Consider the following 20,092-nt stretch of genomic DNA (forward strand, 5'->3'; position numbering starts at 1 on the left):
CTGAAGATGTGACTGCGTTGCTGCTATGTCATGGTCAAACTTCAGCGGATGAGGAGTTGCCTCTTATGGATGAGCAAAGAAAGTGGTTTGTTGAAATGGAATCTACTGGCGAAGATGCTGTGAACATTGTTGAAATGACAACAGAGGATTTAGAATATTGCATCAACTTAATAGATAAAGCAGCAGCAGGGTTTGCGAGGATTGACTCCAATTTTGAAAGAAGTTCTACTGTGGGTAAAATGCTGTCACCCAGCATTGCATGCTACAGAGAAATTTTGTGTGGAAGGAAGAGTCCATGTATGCAGCAAATTTCACCGCCGTCTTATTAAGGAACTGCCACAGCCATCCCAACCTTCAGCAACCACCGCTCTGAGCAGTCGGCAGCCATCAGCTTCAAGGCAAGACCCTCCAGGAAATAGGAACAACTTTTTTGCATCCCAGCACTGACCGGAGCGCTGGCCGCAGGATGCCGTTGCCAATGATGAAGTGCAGCTTCTCCAGGTTGGAGGTTGGCCGGTCCTCCAGCATGCTGTTGCCCTGCACTGTGGACTCCCCGTCATGCAGTCTCTTGGTCACCTGGTCCAAAGGGCAGGACAGGGCAGGTGAAGTTAGGGGCGTTGCCTCTGCCAGCCAGGGCACCAGCACCTGAGGCTGCCTGCTCCCCACAAAGCAGAATCTAAGGAGCGAGCAGAAGAACCGGGCTCCCTACCACTGTCATCACCCCCACCACGTGCACAGCAGATGCTGGGCCAATAACTGGCCCACACAACCGGGGCACACTGGCCCAGTGCCACCTGCTTCTGGGGACAGAGCTCCTCTGCCGTGTCCTCAATACCCTGCACCCCAGGGAGGTCCTCTCAGCTAGCACACGGACCTGCTCCTCTGACTCCAAGCAGGACCCTTATCTCTCTGGGGTGGCCCCCACACACAACTGTGGCACCCAGAGTATCCCTCAGGTTCCAACCACCGGTCCCCATCACCCTGCCACCAACACCCTTAGCCCTGATGCGACCGGCCTCACACCGGTTCTTATGCGATGCTTCTCTCATCCCACACAGCCCACAGCACAAGCCCTGAGCTCTGTCCAGAGGATGGAGTGAGTGAGAGTTGAGTGGCAGGAGCGGCTGCTGCAGACGGGGAACACCATGGAAGGCCCTCATGTTTACTGAACACCCTCAGCTGCCATCTCCACCATCTTCCCAGGACCCCACAGAGTGGCCACTTTCTTCCGTGGGTCCCTTGAATACTGAGCAGCAGAGATGAGATTCAAATCTGAGGCCACGCACCTGCAAGGCTGGATGTGTGCCTCGGGTGGGGACAGGACGAGGGCAGAGGTGAAGTGGAAGCCCCTGACTCTGCAGTGGAGAGCTTGGGGAGGCTTCCTGGAGGAGGTGACCCCAGGCAAAGAAAGGGGGCGTTTCAGGCAGAGGAACTGGCATGTGCACGTGTGGGCTGTGAACGCCTTGGTTTGTGTCTGTCTCTCCCCTGCATCCTCCCCTGCCACACAGACACCAGCCTGGACAAGCCCAGAGCACAAGGGCTGGGACTGTGCCCAGAAAAGGCAAGGTGACTGAAGAATGAATTCAAATAAATTAATGCCGCCCATGCTCCGTGAGCACTCCTGTCCCACAGAAAAGCTCCCATGCCTCTAAGAGCCTTGGACTAAGTGCCTCGGGTCGGCGCCCTGGCTGAAAGTGTGCTCCCTCTCACCTGTGCCTTATGGCCTCTCCTGCTCTCAGTGCCCCTCTAGGAAGCCCTTCCCTACCCCAACCTGAGATCCCACCTTCTTCAGGCACTCCTGTCTCCCTGATCACCCACCAACCCACCCACGTTGTCCCGTCCCTGGCCAGCCAAGACCCCTGAGGATAGACAGTGTCCACTCCTGCTCCTGCTCCCGGGGCCCCCCAGCTCAGCTGTGCTCCAGTCTAAGCCGCCTAAGGCAGCCACCCGTGGGCTGCCAGACCCCCAGAGTCTGCTCTTACCTCCTCTGTGAGCTTGGACTTCTTTTTCAGGGTCAAATGCACCAGCTTGTGCCTCACACTGCTCTTCTTCTGGCCCTCGAGGACCTGGGCCTGCAGGACCAGCAGGGATCAGGGTCAAGTATCTCAGCAGAAAGCGTTGACGAGACCCCCTGAGAGCAGGACTATCTGGGGACCTTCTCGCCTCCGCATGAAGCTTACAGGGTGCCCCCACAATGCCACCCACCACCCGTTCACCTCTACCCTTGCACCCCCACCAGCCAACTGGCAGTCAGGAAAACTGAGACTCAGAAAAACATAGTATAGGAGCTGCCTCCAACCACACAGTCCCTGTCCGCTCTGCCATGAGGCCCCTCCGTTATGGTCAGCACTTTATAAAAGTTTCACACATTTGTTCCCACAAGTGGACAAAAGAGGGTGGGAGGCAGGGTCGGTGAGGCAAAGACGAATTATAGGAGCCTTTTTCTGCAGAGGAGCCCAAGGCTGCCAATGCCAGCAGCCTTCCCCGTCAGCCTGGGAGGGACATCAGCCAGAGGTCACCTTGGCCTCACCTCGCCCTCGCCCTGCAGGGCCTGCAGCTCCCTCTTGTACGTCTTCTTGCCCAGGGTCTCATAAATCTTGGTCATCACAGGGATCTTCTCGCTGCCGTCACTCATGGCGGTGTGGTACTTGGGCTCAGGGAGGTCCCCCATGAACCGGAGGATGGTGATCCAGACCGCCAGGGCTGCCTGGGGCAGAGCGTGCATGTCAGGGGCCAGAAAGGAAGACATTGCTAAAGCCATCAAAATGAACTGGTGCTTTGGGGAGAGCGCTGACCCCCTACTGCATGGTCAGGCCTCAGGCTAGGCGCCACAGTGGAGACTATAGTCAGACCTCGTCCCTGGCCCCCAGGGATCCACCACTCTCAGCACCTACAGCCACCACCAGCAGCAGAGTCCACAGCCCCAGCTCTGGCCCTGTCTAGCAGTGACCTAGTGTGGCAGGCAGGCCTCACCAGCTGGTCCCCCTCATCGTCATGGTAGAGCAGTGGCTGTTTGAGTGGCCGCCGGGTATAAGAGTGTGTGGTTGTCCCCTGGAAGTAGGTAGCAGCAAACTTGGCAAATTTATACTCAGAGAGGTCCTCCTCATCCTCGTCAGGCAGGGGCAGGGCTGCATCCAGGTCCTCCTCCACCATCTCCCTCCGCCCTCGCTCCAGGTCCTGAAGGAGACAAGAGGCATGCCCTGAAGTCCCAGCTACTTGGGAAGCTCAGGCGGGAGGACTGCCTGAGCCCAGGAGTTCAAGGCTGCAGTGAGCTGTGATCATGCTACGGCACTCCAGCCTTAGTGACAGAGTGAGACCCCATCTCCAAAAAAAAAACACCTTGCGAACGGCCTTGGAGAGGGCCAGGCCCTGGGCCAGGTCACCCTGCTCTCCACTGCTCAGAGGGGCTGGGTAGGGTTCAAGTCCAAAGGCACAGGAGGAGGGAGGATCAGCACAAGCAGCATGTGGGGGCCTCTGGAGCCCCTATCCCCAGCCTGGTACCTCGAAGCCACTAGGTGCCTGGCCCTCCTGGCCTGGCAGGCCGCCTGAAGTCCCCAGGAAGCCAAACATCTTGTCCACCATGTCTGAGTGATTGACAGGCTCGTGGCGGGCCCGTTCCATCTGCTCCAGGAGCTCCTTCTTCCGCCGAGCAGCCTCCTTCTCCTTCAGCTCCCGCTCAGCGTCCTCACGAGCCAGCTGGGCCAGGCGCTCCTGGGCGGTGGGGGTGACACAGAAGACAGGGGGTCAGCCCCCAGTGCCACAGCCTCAGGGAACAAGCTCTCCCTGGGGAGCCCCTGAAGCAGCCAGAGCCTCAGTCCCCCACCTCCTGCCGACTGGGGAGAATTGGAGCGTCTGACTTCCCCACCTCTGTGCCACTCAGAGGCCTCTCCACAAGCCAAACAGCAATCCTGCCCATCCTTCAGGGTTCTCGGGGAGCCACCTTCTCCAGACAGCCTGCTCCATGGGGACCACACCAACCCAGACATCCCAGAGCCACTGGCTTGAGGCTCTAGGCCAGTGCTGCCCAGCAGAAATATAATGCGAGCCACCCATGTTGTAGCCACGTTTTAAAAAGCAAAAAGGAATAGGTGGGATTAATCTTAGTAATACATTTTGCTTAACTCAGTATTTCCCAAATATTATCTTAGCCTGTAATCCACATTATAAAAATAATACTGAGATATTTTATATTCATTTTTCCCCCACCAAGTCTTCAGAATCTAGTGTGTATTTCACACTTAACAGCACTGTGTCATTTGGACGGGCCACGCCGCAAGTGTTCACTAGCCACTGTGGCTGGCGGCTCTCTATCGGGCAGCGTTGGCACCCTTGTGCCATTAGCTGGCTGGGGCTTTTATCAGGGTGCTGTCTCTCAACTAGAAAGAGGCTGCTGAGGGCCTGGGCCTCTCCCTCTGGAGCCACCACAGCCCTCTGTCCTTTTGCATGGCACAGGGCCAGGTGCCCAGCAAGAACTCGGGCAACGTTGGCCAAGCGGGTCCAGTGCAGCCACTCTGAAGGACGCGGAAGGAAGGCTGAGGCGCCAGGCGACAGATGAGCAGTCAGCCTCAGGCAGGGGACAAGCCAGTGCGTGGACACCTGAGGCGCCCGGAGGCTCTCGGCCCACCTGATGCTTGCGCTCGGCCTCCTCCTTGGCCTTCTTGGCGCTCATCTCCTTCCGGAGCTTCTCTTCCTCGGCCAGCCGCATTTTCTCCGCCTCGAGGCGCCGCAGGTACTGAGGGAAGGGGCATCCCAGGGGCACGGAAATATGTGTTGCTGTTGTCACAGGGATTCCCGCCAGCTCCACCCAGCCCCACTCTGAGTTCTGGAGCTGGGCATGACTGCCAAATAATTTGGCAGATAGGACAAGTGAGGCAACCAAGAAATTCTCTAGGTCACCCAGAGGGCTGGAGGCACCACCTACAGCCTGGTCAGATTTGCCTCGGTCTCCCAGAGATTCCCAAGGGTGACTGGGAATCTGTTGGCTGGGAGGATGGAAATGAGGGTCTGGTCCCAGGTCTGTGCACTCCTCAGAGCAGGCATAACCACAGGTCCCCTCCCTAGGCCCCGCTTCCTGGCCAACACTTGAGGGTGACGCATGGACACCTCCCTGCCAGGGCTCAGAGCTGTGGGTGCTATGGACTTGCTCCCTCACCTCGGCCCTGAGGCGTTGGTGCAGCCTGCGGGCGATCATGCCCCGGGCATAGGCCTGCACAGTGAGCACAGCCCAGAGGCGGTGGCGGAAGGCCTTGCGCACCAGGTAAGCGCGGCAGCGGGCCTGGAACTGAATGATTCGCTGGCGGGCCAGGCGGTACTGCTGGTGCAGCTTCCGGGAGCGGTGCAGGGCCTGCAGCCGCAGGAAGCCCAGACGCATCTGCAAGGACAGCCACGCGATGCTCAGAGCCTGCTGTCCCCTTCCAGGTTGACCCTGCCTGCAGCTTTCATGGCATTGGCCTCCACTCTCAGAGAAGCACCCCCAGATTAGGGCCTCCCCATTGTTAGAAAGTTCTGTCTCCTCTCAGGCAACATATTTTTAGGAGGTGACCTTGACTCTCCCTGATTTGGGGTCCCCCTGTGAGAATCCCAGATCAGGAGCGGCAACTAACAGTCTGCTTCCCAGCCAGCCCCCACAAACTCTAAGCCCAGCTGCTGCGCAGAGGTCCATGTGACCCAGCCAATCCCAGCCCCCTCTGAGATCTCTAATAATCCCAGAGTGCTCCCAACCCCCCAAAACACTCCAGAAGGAGAGCAATAACATTGCTGGCCAGTTGGAAGAAGCCACAAGAGCCAGATCCAGACTTCAGGCTGGAGGAATGGTAGTGGCTGGCCAGGGCGGTGGCAGGAGGCCAACGAGGCCAGGCTGTGCTGCCTGGGTGCAGGCCAGTCCCGCTGCCATGGCAGCAAGGCTGGGTTCAAAGGCCTGTTGGGGCAAGCGCAGCCCGTGGGGAGGCTCACCAGCCCGTAGTTCTTCCTGCAGTTGTGGCCCCGCCAGTGCCTCTGGATCAGTGTGGCAGCGTTCTTCAGCTTCAGGAAGTTAGACCTGAAACAGCAGCAGTGCTGCAGGTGAGTCTCAGAGCAGTATCCAGAGGCAACCAGGGTACAGGGGGGTTTGGGATCCAGAGGGCACGCTGAGTCCCAGCTCCATGACTTCCTGGCTATGTGACCTTGGGAAAGGCATATAACCTCTGTGCCTCTTGGGCAAGGCCCATAAACTCTGTGCCTCAGTTTCCACATCTGTACAATGGGTAGAATAATGCCTGCCCTGCCTGCCTCACAGGCCTGTCACATAAGCCCATGAAGGTAGACAGTCAAAAGGTATTTGTTGAATGAATAAATGTATGAACAAATAACTAACTAAAATAATATGAAGATTAAAAGCTTCGAATAGTCTAACTTCCTCATTTTATACATGGGACCACTGAGACTTGATAGGTTAGTACTAGAGCCCCTGTCTTCTGACTCTATGTGAGCTCAGAGCTGTTCCTCCTGCACACAGCCGGCTGCTTCTACAGGAGAACAGTCATCTTCAGCCTGACAGAGGACAGAAACCACACGCAGACAGTGGGGGTCTGCTGAATGTAGAAATAAATAAAGGAAAAGTGAAGGTTAGGTATGTCAGTGTGCAAGTGAGCCAACAAGCCAATGCTTAGAGACACACATCAGCAAATGAGCAACTGTGGTAGTGGAGGTGGGTGGATGGATGGATGGATGGGTGGATGAATGGATGGATGGGTGGATGAATGAGTGGGTGGGTGAGTGGATTGGTGGATGGGTGAGTGGGTGGGTGAATGGCTTGCTGGCTGGCTGGGTGGGTGAATGGATGGATGGATGGATGGATAGGTGTGTGGGTGAATAGGTGGGTGGATGAATGGATGGATGGATGGATAGGTGGATGGGTGGATGGGTGAATAGGTGGGTGGACAAATGGATGGATGGATGGGTGGATTGATGGGTGAGTGGGTGGGTGGATGGATGGATAAATGGATGGATGGGTGGGTGAATGGATGGATGGACAGATGAATGGATGAATGGATGGATGGGTGGGTGGGTGGATGTGGGTGGGTGGGTGAATAGGTGAGTGGATGAATGGATAGCTGGCTGGATGGCTGGAAGAAGGAAGAGACTGACCATATGAACTACAAAGCGGTGGGTTGTGGGATTTTTGCAGAGCTTGACTCACACTTTGGAGTCAGTCCTGCATATTTGTGAATTGTTGCAGGTGTACACATATCCCTTACATAGAATATGAGACACATTTTGCATTAATAATTTATAAAATCTCAAATTTCCTCTTTGCAAAATTTCATCAGCATCTGAAATGAACAGTGGGCTCACACATGAGCCTCATGTATCTACATGTGCATGTGTGTATGTAGGTGAATATATTGCATTATTTGGCTTACATGGCACAATGGGCCCATGTAAACCGTGTAGCTATGTTCCTCTGTGTTTCCATGATCGTGTGTGCATGCTATGCGTGTATGCACTTGTTTTACGGGTAAACATGTTTTTCTTTTCCTATTGTTCATGTGGGCAGAGCAGAGGTGAGGCAAGCACCACATACACGCCTGAGTTTGGGCTGAGCTGGAGAGGACCCGTTGGGAACACGCACCTGTCTTTGAACCCCCGGATGACCTTCTGGAGGAGGATGACTCTGTCAGTGATGGCTTTGTCCCGCTCCACTTCCAGCAGCATGTCATGGTGGTCCTAGGAGGCAGAGCTCCTGAGCAGTGCCCTATAAGATCTCCTCTACCACCTGCTCAGTCCCAGCTGGGCCTCCCTTCCTTCATTGGGATCCCAGGTCTAGAACTCAGTTGGGCCATCTGAGCTCCCAGCTAGCTTTGGCTCCTGGGGCAGCCTCCCACAGCCACCAGGACAGACGGGGTTGTGGCTGTTTCCTAGAGGTCCAGGCAGTACAAATGGAGCAGAAGGTGCCTAATCTCTCTGGATGGGGTTGGAAGGCTTCTTCCCTATTGCCAATCTGCCCGAGTCCCCTGCTTCTAGACGTTTCTGTCACATCAGTCTCTCACCTGGGCCAGGCTATTGCCATTCCTCTCCTGAATCTTGGCAGCTGCCTCCTAACCGAAGGTCTCCCAGACACCCTGGATCCCCCTCTAGCCCTCCTTCAGAAGCAGCCAGAGGGACCCTCCTCAACACAACCTGAATGGTGACCCTACAGTGACACATGGTTCCCAAGGCCAAGCCTGGGCTCCTCACCCTGGCACTAAAGGCCACCAATGATCCAGGCCCTGCCAACTTTTCCAGCCGTCTCTCCTCACCTCTGAGATCCCAACCCTCACTCTAGCTGGACAAAACTTCATTGGTTCATTTAATACATAAGAAGCGAATGTCTCCACGTGCCAGCCCTGTGCTAGGTGCTGGGGAGGGGAGGGGGCTGCCACAATGAACCAGGGAGACATGGCCCCTGACCCTGGGGAGGACAGAGTCTCATGAGGGAGCCACATCCATCAGATATTCATGGACACACAGGGCTTGGACAGAGGAGATGCTCAGCCAAGGCATTCTGAATGAATGAATGGATGAATGAGCATGTTCGGACTTCCAAAACCATGGCCATATCGGAAGAGCCTAGCAGTGTAAGTCAGGGGCTGGTGGCGCTCCTCTGAGTTCCCTGGCACTAGATGCCATCGTGATTCCTGCCTTCCCCACTTTGCCCACACAGGGACTGGGCATCAGCCCCTCCCAGGATGGAAGCCCTGCTCCCTGCTTCCTAGCAGCCTGGCTTCGGGCAACTCACTTCTCTCTGAGCCTGTGAAATGGGCGTAATACTTCCTTCTCCACAGGACTGTTTCAAAGAATAAATGAGATCATGGATGAAAAGCCCCCATCCAGGGCATGGAACACCAAATGTGCTTTCTGGCTGACAGCTGTGGGAGGCACAGGCAGGGAACATTTGTCACATCTTGACCATGAGGAAATGCAGGTGCAAGGAGAGAAAGGGCCTTGGCCCAAAGCCCCTTGGCTGGAGAAGAATTAGAAGAGGCCTCAGGCTCCCTCCAGTTCAGAGCTGGTTCTTGTTCCTCCTGTAGCTGTCCTGGAGTGACCAGACCCAACCCCCAACACCAGAGGAAGGAGCCCTGCCCTGTCACCCGGGACAGCCAGAAATCTAGTACCACGGAAATGCAAATGGGGAAGCCCAGCGCGTGGAGCTTGCACTGTCCCTGCTGCGGCTGCCCAGCCACTGCCAGCTCCCACCGTCTCTCCAACGCTGTAACTCCACGACTCCTGCACGGCCCCGCTTCCTGCGTCCCTCCCCAGCTGCCCAGGCAGCAACGGGAGCTGAACCCCCTACAGAGTGATGGACAGGTGGCATGCTGCAGACCCCAGCATGGGATGGACCCGGCCCAGGCAGGAAACCATAGGAAGGAAGCTAAAGATACACTCAAGAGACCTCACACAGGCATACCCCAATTTACAGATGGGAAAATGAGGCTCAGAAAGAGCCCCGAGGCAAGCAGCACCCCTGCCTCCCTGCCGCGGGCCTGAGAGACAGCTCACCCCTGGCGTGTGGTTTCTAACCTGTGGTCAGTGCTCTGACCCCGCTCCCAGGTGGTAGATGATCTCAAATACCAACTTCCCCTTCCCCACCGGAGAGGCCAGATCCCACCCTGCTCCTCCAGCCATACCACAGCCCAGCAGGAAGGATCTCAAAGCACTGCCTCCCTCTCTCAAGCACCCCACCCCACATGACGGGAATTCACAGCCTCCCTAGGCAGCCCAACGAAGGCGTCCGTGCTTACCTTCAGAAAGATCTTGGTTTTGCCGATCTGCCAGTCATCGTGGGTGCCCAGCACAGCCTCAGCCATGCGCTGGCACGTCCCTCGAAGGTCTCCCTGGAGTGGGGGTGGGGTACACAAGGGAATGGGCCAGTGGGAAGGCCTCTGGAGTGTCCCCGAGGCCAGGAGGCAGGGCTCTTTCCGAGCTCTGCCCCTGACTTGAAGTGTGACCTCAGCTGGTTCCTGCCTTCTCTGAGCCTGTTTTCTCCTTAGCTCAGCTGGATGGTATGATTGCAAAATCCTTTCTCACAACTGACATCCAGGGCCTACATGGCAGGCCTGGTCTTGTTCCTTATACCACCACGTGTGAAGTCGTCCCCAGCTGGACACAGCAACTGAAGCCCACTGATTCGTTCCCATAAAGGACCCCCGATCTTCCATGCTGCACCTGAGAGGCTGAGCAGATGTCAAGCCCCACCCATGGTCCCGATAAGAAAATTGGGGCCTTTGCCCAGCTCGAGCTGGGACCCTCCCCTCCTGCCCTCTGTGCACCGAGCCCTATACCTGCTTGTAGGCTGGCTTCACGCCCGGCAGCAGCACACGGTACCGCTCCACGAACTCCACGAAGCTGTAGCGGATGGGGTAGCCGGCTCGGCGGATTCGGATGGTCTCCATCATGCCTGAGTACCGCAGCTGGCGCACGCACAGGTATCGGTCGAACAGCTGCCGGACACACAGCCAAGGGTGTCAGGGCCAAGGCTCCTGCTGGGAGGCGGCCCTGCTGTGCACTTGACCAGCCCAGACAAAGCCTCAGAAGGCCAAGGCCCCATGGCACAGGAGTAGCAAAGCCGGGACCGGCACCTGGATCTGCAGCTCAAACCCACAAAATAGCATAAAGTGAGGCCTGTCATGGTGGAGCTGTGTGCTTTGGGAGCACAGAGATGACATAGATTAATTCCCCTTGGGACACCCAAGGTGGCTTCCTGGAGGAGGCATCTTTACCCCCCTAACCCTGACTGGAGGGGGAGTATTGCAAGGTTGGAGGAGGAAAGCGTGTGCAAAGGTGTGGAAGTCTGGAAGCACAGGACTTTGTTGGGAACCCTGGGGGAGCTAGAGAGGCTGGTCCAGGCCAAGTTACGGCTGTACAGGCAAAGGGTGCTCTGCACAGCCCCAGGGAGTACCTTCCACGCTGCAGCCATTGTAGATCTGTAGTTATTCAGACAACTGGCTAGCTGCCTTCAGGAAGAGGCACGTTTTTTGAAGGGCCCCGGGGTTTGGGTGGTGGAGGGGCCGGGGAGAAAATGTAGAAGGCAGGTGCTGGGCTGCGGGGCTATGTTGGGGCCTCATCCATGGATGATGGAATCCAGGGAAGGTTTAGAGCAGGGAGAGACTGGGCCAGGTCTGCATTTGAGAACAGTGTTGTTGGGGGCCGGGGGAGGCAGGACAGGAGGCCAGGGAGGCAGGAGAACCTCGAGGAGGCTGTTGCAAGGCCCAGTCCACAGATGCTGAGGACTGGGCTGAGAGAAGATTCCCACTTCAGAGCCAGGGGAGACTGTGCCCAACCGCCCTGGTCTCAGGCCCCTGAACCCCCTGCATTAGAGGGAGAGCTCACTGGAGCCCTCTGCGACCCTCAGGCCCCCGGAGACCTGAGTCCTAAAGGGGACAGACCTCGTCCACTCTGGGGAATGTTTTTCAGGCAGGGGACAGCGGGAGGGGACAGCGCTTGCAGCTGTCAGCTTCCGCAGCCTGCTTCCTCTCCCTCCGGGCCACTTTCCCTGGCCTTCCTTCCCTCCCCCCTCCCCCAGATCCCGAGGCCCCAGCTTCCCCCAAGCTTCCCTGTAGGCCTGGGGTAAACAACCCTCCCAGAGCCTGTGCTGGGGAAGGAGAGGGCTTGCAGCGAGGTGGTCCCAGCCTGAGCCCCTTAACCTCCCTGAGCCCCAGTCCTGCATCTCTAACCTGGACCACCAAGCCCCTTTCTCACAGGCTATTTGAGAAGACTGAAGGGGGCTGTGGACTGACAATCCAGCCTATGCCAGGCACACAGAAAGGGCCCAACAAATGTTATTCAGAAAAGTCAAGAATGAGGATATCCCAAGCAGCCAGAGGGATGGGGGAGGCTTCCAGGAAGAGCTATGGTTGAGCTGGGCCGAAGGAGAAGGGGGCTTTCAAAGAAGCAGCCCCAGCAAGAACCACAGCTGCCAATCACTGAGCACTTGCTGGGTGCGGGCATCTGCAAGCATTACCGCATGGAATAGCCTCAGGAGGCAGGTACGGTCAGTCCCATTTCCATCTATGAGGAAACTGAGGCATAAAAGAAGAAAGCGCCTTCTCTGCAGTCGCCACTTGTAAGTGGTAAAGCCTGGATCTGAACCTGCCGCAAACCCCCTGCAGAGTCTAGGCTCTTTCCAAGGCACCTGCTAATTCCAGTAAATAGGGGACCCTGTTTCATAAGTTCCCTGGGTGCCCCTCATTCCCCAAAGGGACAAAGTCTCACATCATTCACTCGCACCCTACCCCATTTTTGACTCAGCCCCTCCATATCACCCCAGACTCCACCGGCCAACCCCAGGCCAGGGCCACTCACCATGGGTTTCTTGAACTCATTAGGCTTGATGCATCGCACGAAGAAGGGCTGGCAGGCACCCAGCGTGCGCATCAGCAGCTCCAGCGACCGCTTGAACTGACTGCTGAGTGTGGGTGAACGCTTCCTGGTCTCGGCGCCCTGGGGGGACGGACGGCAGCAATAGGAGGGGCTGTGCCTGCCCCAATCCAGCCTCCCAGGAGCCGCCCAGTAGGAAGCCGGAGGGGAGGGCAGCGGGGTCAGGGTTTGAGGGACAGGGCAGCATTCAAAGTTTTCCTGCAAACTGTCTCTCCCCACAATCTGGGCTGGAGCATGGACCCCAGACACTCCCTCTGGGAAGCCTTCCAGGATTTCCAAAGGTACCACCTCTGGGCCAGGAGGAAGTGAACCCTGCAGGAAGATCTCTGCACTGGAAGTTGGGAGCCTGCCCCAACCCCTGGTGCGCTGGATGACTCTGAGCAGGGGGTCGTCCCTCTCTGAGTCGCATCCCCCTTTCCCTGTATAAAGGAGTAATCGGACTTGGTCACCTCAGGACCCTGAGGTCATCTCTAGAGACAGGGGTTAGACAAGCCTAGATTCAAGCCCTGGCCCGCCACTTTCTAGCTGTGCGCCCTTGGGCAGGTCACTAAATGGTGTGGAGCCTCAGTTTCCTAAGTGGAGGTGATGCCATCTATCCATCTGACCAGGCTGTGACAAGGATCAGAGGTCAGGGCACGTTTCAGTAAACAACCTCGGAAGGTAGTGCCGCCTTCTGGGAACCTGTGGGCAAGCCCGAGGAGGAGGGGCAGGAGCTGCTGTGACCTCTCTCCTCCTGGGCTTAGCCGGCAGCAGCAGGCTGGGGGCAGGGCAGGCCTGGCTAATCCTCCTAAGAAGGCACACAAGCTGCTTCCCCCCAACCCCTGTCCCCTCGCTGTGGCACTGACACACCCAGGGGTGCTGTGCTCCAGCAGCTGCTGCCTGGGTGCTCCCGGCAGCCAGTGAGCCCCCTGTGCCTCCCTGCCCTACTGGGGTTCCCTCAGAATACTGTGAGATGAGGTCGGGGAAGGCCTGAGCTGCAAACAAACAGGAAGCCAAGCGGCAGGACCGATAGGAGCTGGACACAGAGACCAGGTTCTGTTCCAAAGCGTCTTGATGATTGTCTTCCTGGCCACTTTCATTTGGTTGAGAATTTCTTATTGTATTTGATTTGACTTCATTTGATTAATATCGTAAGATTTAAGATTTTTTTTTTTTTTTTGAGACGGAGTTTCGCTCTTGTTACCCAGGCTGGAGTGCAATGGCGCGATCTCGGCTCACCGCAACCTCCGCCTCCTGGGTTCAGGCAATTCTCCTGCCTCAGCCTCCTGAGTAGCTGGGATTACAGGCACGCACCACCATGCCCAGCTAATTTTTTGTATTTTTAGTAGAGACGGGGTTTCACCATGTTGACCAGGATGGTCTTGATCTCTCGACCTCGTGATCCACCCGCCTCGGCCTCCCAAAGTGCTGGGATTACAGGCTTGAGCCACCGTGCCCGGCCAGATTTAAGATTTTTAATGTCACCATTTCATCTGATATCCTGCAGCATCAAAAACCAGGGGTGCAGATGTAGATGTGTGAGGTATTTCGGGGGACAAAGGTGTTATGCCCATACTAAATTCAGGTAATATGCCACCAGACTGCGATGAGGCCTTTAAGAAAGAGCCAGTGCCTGCTATTCTGAAATTGGCACTGCTTTCCAATTTCGTTTTATTTGGAATATATTCTAGGATTTTGCCCAGAGAAGCTGGGGAGTATTTGCACTGCAGTAGGGTGATGGTCAGATCTGTGGCCCCTGGGGTTGCCCTGAACTTGATCCAGCAGCAGCACTGGGTGACCCCAGTCACTGGAGGGGAGCTGTCCAAGTTGGGCTGTACCCAGCCCTGACATGAGTACATGCATGCATGTGTGCACATACAACATACACACACCTCGGCATGCACATACACACACCATAGGAGTACACGCATACCACCACATGCACACACACATGCGCACACACACACGCCTGTCTCTGGTCTTGGTCATCACAATATAACTCCTGCTTTCTGCCTGTCTTCCTTGCCAGGCTGGGAGCCCCATGAGGACTGGCCGGGTCTGCCTTTCTATGGCTGCATGGCCAGGGCCTGCCTGGCACAAGTAACAATCAACACTTCAATGTACTGAAGTGCTGTTGAACTGGTTCCTAGTGACATCCACGCATTCACAGAAACTGTCCACCTTCCTGTTGCTCCAGCCAAACATGTAGTAACTGTCCTCGGTGCCTCTTCTGTCACATCCAGTATATCTGCAGATCTTACTGGCTCTACTTTCAAAATATCTCCAGACCTGACCCCTTCTTACCACTTCCTCCACAGTCAGCCTGGTCCCAGCCACCAGCATCGCTCTCAAGTTCCTGTGGCAACCCCCCAACTAGTCTCTTTGCTTCCATGCCCCACACTCCATGCCACCCTCTGCTCGGACTGGGGAGCTAGAGAAGAGGAGAGAGTAGAAGAGCCCAGAGCCATACCTGTGTGGCCACCCTACAGCACAGGGCCTTCAGACAGGGACTCTCCTGGGTGCCGGAGCCTCAAGTGCCTGAGATCCCTCCACTCTCAGTACAGCAGCCTGAGTGAGGCTGCTAAAACAAAATCACATCCCTTACCCATTCAGGACCCTCACTGGCTCCATGATTCACACCGCACAAAGGCCCAGTGCCCCACAGGAGCCTGTCCCGGGAGCCTCTGGCCTTTACACCACTTGTTCCCTCCCCTCCAGCCCCTCCAGCCTCCTCACCCTGCCTGGGATGTGCCTGGGATGCAGGCAGAGGCTTGCAAAGCACCTCAGGGCATCTGCGCTTGCTGTCCCCTCTCCCTGCAAAGCCCTTCCTCAGGAATGTGGCTGGGCACATTCTTCCTCACCTCCTGGCTCAGCTTCTCAGGCAGGCCTTTCCTGACCCCCCACTGAAAATCACAGAGTCCCACCACCACACTCCTCCCTCCTTAATCCTTCCCCATGTCGCATCTCACCATCTGATATACTGCAGCTTTTATTTATGTATTGGCTGTCTATCTATTTTTATTTTTGAGACAAGGTCTCACTCTGTCACCCAGGCTGAATTACACTGGCACGATCTTGGCTCATTGCAGCCTCAACCTCCCAGGCTCAAGCCTCCCACCTCAGCTGGGACTATAAATGTGTGCCACCATGCCCAATTTTTATATTTTTGTAGAGATGAGATATTGCTATGTCGCCCAGGCTGGTCTCGAACTCCTGAGCTCAAGCAATCCATCCACCTTGGCCTCCCAAAGTGCTAGAATTACAGGTATGAGCTACTGCACCTGGCCTTGGCTTTCTAACTATCTGGTCTTCTGCTGGAACTGAAGTTATATAAAGACAGAGACATTTTCTGTTTTGTTCACTGTTACATCCCCAAGACCCATGACAATGCCTGGCATACAGTAGGTACTCAATAAATGTTTGTAGGTAGCCATCTGGGTTTCTGACTTGGTTTTACTTCATTGAGGGGAAAGGCTGTCCTTCCTGGTAATTGCTGTTTTCTGGGATAGTCTGCAGATGGGGATGGAGTCAAGGAAGTGAAAAGCCCAAAGGCCAATGTAAAATGCTCCCCAGAAAGGATCTGAGAGGAAGACCCCAGAGGGTGACATGAAAGGGGCCGGGAAGTCTCAGGCAGGAGGCCACCTGCATAGAGTGAACATGGGTCCCTTGGACTCCAGGCCCCAGGGTATGTGACTGGGCTTAGGCATTAATCAGAGGGTGCTCAATGTCCTGGAAGAGCTGCCTTTATCACAGCTGGGCGGGGCCCTTCGCCAGCAAGGGCTTCGGTGAGGGAAGGCAGATGTAGGAGCCAAAGGATGAGAAATCGGGGACCTGCCCACCCACGGTGGGAGCTCCGATCCCTACAAGAGGTGGCTTGGGCCGCTAGCACACTGTCGTTGAATAAACTGTGACTCAATGTCTCACAATTAACCAAGCTGATTTTCATCTTCCTTTCTTTCAAAAAGCCATCATGTTTCCAGCGGTTACGAAGTATGTTTTCTTTCCTAAGATGTGATGGAGCCAGCACGGTACATTTTTAAATATTAAAATGATTTTTTAAAAAGCAAGGACTGGGAAAACTTCACTTCAGTCCTCACTTGTTCATGACCGCGGACCAGCTCCTCTCTGAGGGAGACCCGGGCTTGAATCCCTGCTGTGTCGCCAGTTGTGTGACCTTGGCAAGCAACTCGGCCTCTCTGGGCCCCAGTTTCTTTTTTTTAAAAAAATTTTAGAGACAGGGTCTCACTCCATCACCCAGACTGGAGTGCAGTGGCACAATCATGACTCACTGCAACCTCCAACTCCTGGGCTCAAGGAATCGTTTTTTCTCAGCCCCCCAAGTAGCTGTGACTACAAGTGCTTACGACCATGTCGAGCTAATTTTAAGTTTTTTTTGTTTTTTGTTTTTTTTTTTTTGAGACGGAGTTTCGCTCTTGTTACCCAGGCTGGAGTGCAATGGCGCAATCTCGGCTCACCGCAACCTCCGCCTCCTGGGTTCAGGCAATTCTCCTGCCTCAGCCTCCCGAGTAGCTGGGATTACAGGCACGTGCCACCATGCCCAGCTAATTTTTAGTATTTTTAGTAGAGACGGGGTTTCACCATGTTGACCAGGATGGTCTCGATCTCTCGACCTCGTGATCCACCCGCCTCGGCCTCCCAAAGTGCTGGGATTACAGGCTTGAGCCACCGCGCCCGGCTAAGTTTTTTTGTAGAGACAGGGTCTCATTGTGTAGCCCAGGCTGGTCTTGAACTCTTGGCCTTAAGCAACCCTCCTGCCTCAGCGTCCCAAAGTGCTGGGAGCATAACTGCAAGCCACCACTCCCAGCCAGGGCTCCAGTGTCTTCACCTGTAAAGCGGAGTTATAGTCACTACTCGCCAGTTTGCAGTGGGGAGTCAATGAGGTGATAAACGTAGGGACTTAGCTCATAGCCTGGCTCAGGAGAGAGGCCTAGTGGATGTAATTGATATGCATCGGTCACTGCTGTCTCCTAATTCTCTGCTCCTAACACTTCTGGAGTGACCCATTTCTGGAGACTCGGGGCTCCTGCACTTTGACCTCTCCATGATTTCTCAGTAAGTGGGTTCTAGTCGCAGGAGCAGGAAACGTAAAGCAGAAAACATCATGGAGTGTTCCTAGATGCCTCCAGGAGCTTTGAAAAGAGAGGGGAGAAGAACGGGTAGGAGGGGAAGATGGGGTTCAACCAGAGTATGACTGAAAGCAGGAGGAATGAGTGGGTCCACCAACTGGGGCCGGGGGACCGTAGGAGAAGAGGAAAGAGTGGGAGAGGCCAGAGCCATGTGTGTCTCAGCAGTGCGGCCACCTCCAGCATAGGGCCTTCAGGTGGGGACTTTCCCGGGTGCTGGAGCTTCAAGTGCCTGGGACTCCTCTCTCAGGTCAGCCCTGCGTGCACCCCAGCAGTCGGCCAGCCTATGGTGTTGGCCTTTCAGGGGTGACTGGGGGTGGGGGCTGTTCCAGGGCTGATCCATGGGCAGAGGGGAGAGGCCACCATCCAGAGAAGCTCCTTGCTCCTGGCATGCCCTGTCTACTGCCGGCGGTGTGTGGATTGTTTTAGAACTCTGCCAGGCAGGCAGGCAGGAAGGAAGAGGGGCTCAGCATCAGGCCAAAGTGGAAGGATGTCAGCATTTGGCAGAGGAAATAGAGGGCTGAGGAGGGAAAAGGAGGCCAAGGGGTTGACAGCACAATGCTGTCGCTAAGGGATGCCTGGCACCTTTGGGATCTAGAGAACCGTGGGAGTCACGGCCTGAACCAGAGCGCAGGATACACCAGGGCTGCTGTTTCAGGCTGAAGGAGGTCCGGGGAAGGGTGTCTCCTAGTCCCAGCTCCCCGTCAGAATGCTGCCACCTGGAATGAGTCATATTCCCTCTCTCAGTCTCAGTCGCTCGTCTGCAAGATGCAGAAAATGCCACCTGTGCCTCCTGCCTTGCAAGGTTAGCTGAGGATCTGACCAAAGCGTGGCCGTAGGCGCCCACCAGGTCCTGGTGGAAGGATCAGGGATTGATGCCTCCAAGGGGCCTTCGGAGATCTGCTTTTGAGTCCCTGCTCTGCCCCTGGCTCCCAGAGGACCCTGGGCAAGCCTCGTTCCTCTCCTAGGACTCAGTTTCCTCCTTGAAGAAAGAAATGCCTGCTGCACACGTAACTCAAAAACCAAACACAAAAATCACTCCACAAACCACTCCAAACAAAACACACTCCAAAAAAAAAAAAAAAAAAAAAAAAGAAGAAGAAGAAAACGCCCTGCCCTTCCCCCAAGCCTCAGCACCATGAGGGCTCAGGATCAAGCCCCACCCAGGCTGCTGAGGCCTCTCCCGCCATCCTCAGCCCTGGGCTGGGATCTTTTACCTTCACAGCAGCCGCTGAGTGGCGCAGAGTGCCCGATGAATAACCACAGAGAAACTACAACAGGAACCACGGTGGAGGGTGCCATGGGGAGAGGAGGGGCAAGGAGAATGTGGCGGGTCACAAAAGCACGCAAAATCCACTACCAAGAGAGGGGGACCCTCAGGCAGAAGTCTGGGGTCCTGGAAGCTCTGTGATGCCTTGGTGGTCCTGAGGGCAGAGGACAGCCAGGCACCTGGACAGGCCTGGATGGGGCAGGGGCTGTCTTCCCCGTGAGGCCTTCCAGGCACCCTCCAGGAAGCCATGGGGACAGGAGGAAAATACGGAACAAAAAGGCAGGCGACCCTGCAGGAGAAAATCCACTAGACTCTCACCCTGGGGCCTAAGGAAAGATGGAGAGGGGCGTTCTCCCACGGTCTGACGGGTTCTGGGGCTGGTACAGACAAGCCCTCTGTGCCAGCTTATCTGAGTGCCCACACCCGCCCCACATCCTTCAGGCTGCACGTACTCCTGCCCGTGCTCCTTTTAGCGGCTGGATTCCAGGGGTTGGACCCCCACAGTAAACTGAGCCCTGACCGGTTCTGCTCCGTGACCTCTCAGGTGACCCTTCTCTGGGTCTTGCACCCCAGCCACATCCCCCAATTAGAACAATAAGAGGACCAGATGGGAGCACCTTTGAGGCCCCTCCTGGAGCCACAGCAAAGCCCCATACCGATTATGTGGCCAGAGGGGCTCAGCTGAAGCTGTTGGGCAAGGGCAGGGCCTAGGCCCAGGCCTGGCCTGCGGGGGCCTATCCCAACAGCAGAAACCGCTCCCGGCTTACCATGGCGACGTCGGCCTGGAAGATCTGCTTGATAAACTTGTTCCTGGAGGAGTGCACCAGCTGGATGATGTCCCCGTGCAGGGTATCCCGGTTCTTTTCCAGGAAGCCTGCAGGCAGTAAGCAGCAGTCACACCTCAACAGCTCTGGCGGGCCCTCCGCAAACCCACCACGTTGGAGCCAGGAGGCCTCTCCATATCCACCTGGCTCAACCACATCCATTTCATGGTGGGGGACACTGAGGGGAGGGGACAGAGACTTGCTCAACACCACAGAGAAAGTGAGGGGCCACCTCCCCAGCCACACAGCTCTCCTCTTCCAGGGGCGGTTCAAGAAGGGCAGGCAGTCTCAGTCTTCAGGAGAGAGCGGGCCTCCTTCCTGACCAACTACCCCAAAGCCACCAGGAGCCTTCTGAACTAAGATATTAAACGGCCTTGTTAAGTAAGTGTGTCACCTGGCAGAGAATGCAATGTTGATCTGGCACAGCTAATAGTAAAGGAACTCATTAAAACCACCTGTGGTTGGGTAGTATATTACGTTTT

The 20,092-nt window shown here is 55.9% G+C and overlaps 1 protein-coding gene across 4 annotated transcripts in view; it reads right to left on the reverse strand.

Moving 5' to 3' along the window:
* MYO7A (myosin VIIA) overlaps positions 1-20,092 on the reverse strand; it is a 94,983-nt gene that overhangs the window by 32,480 nt on the left and 42,411 nt on the right. For all 4 annotated transcript variants that reach the window (XM_074400415.1, XM_074400414.1, XM_074400413.1 and 1 more), the window contains 13 exons: positions 19,554-19,660; positions 12,319-12,456; positions 10,299-10,457; positions 9,759-9,851; positions 7,610-7,704; positions 5,953-6,037; positions 5,153-5,371; positions 4,625-4,732; positions 3,502-3,711; positions 2,974-3,177; positions 2,531-2,707; positions 1,983-2,072; positions 449-576 (listed from right to left, as the gene is read on the reverse strand). In XM_074400415.1, the coding sequence (XP_074256516.1) occupies positions 449-576; positions 1,983-2,072; positions 2,531-2,707; positions 2,974-3,177; positions 3,502-3,711; positions 4,625-4,732; positions 5,153-5,371; positions 5,953-6,037; positions 7,610-7,704; positions 9,759-9,851; positions 10,299-10,457; positions 12,319-12,456; positions 19,554-19,660 (1,813 nt within the window). The remainder of the gene's footprint in view (positions 1-448; positions 577-1,982; positions 2,073-2,530; positions 2,708-2,973; positions 3,178-3,501; positions 3,712-4,624; positions 4,733-5,152; positions 5,372-5,952; positions 6,038-7,609; positions 7,705-9,758; positions 9,852-10,298; positions 10,458-12,318; positions 12,457-19,553; positions 19,661-20,092) is intronic.

The sequence above is a fragment of the Saimiri boliviensis genome, chromosome 6, assembly GCF_048565385.1.
Source record: "Saimiri boliviensis isolate mSaiBol1 chromosome 6, mSaiBol1.pri, whole genome shotgun sequence".
Classification (NCBI taxonomy): domain Eukaryota; kingdom Metazoa; phylum Chordata; class Mammalia; order Primates; family Cebidae; genus Saimiri; species Saimiri boliviensis.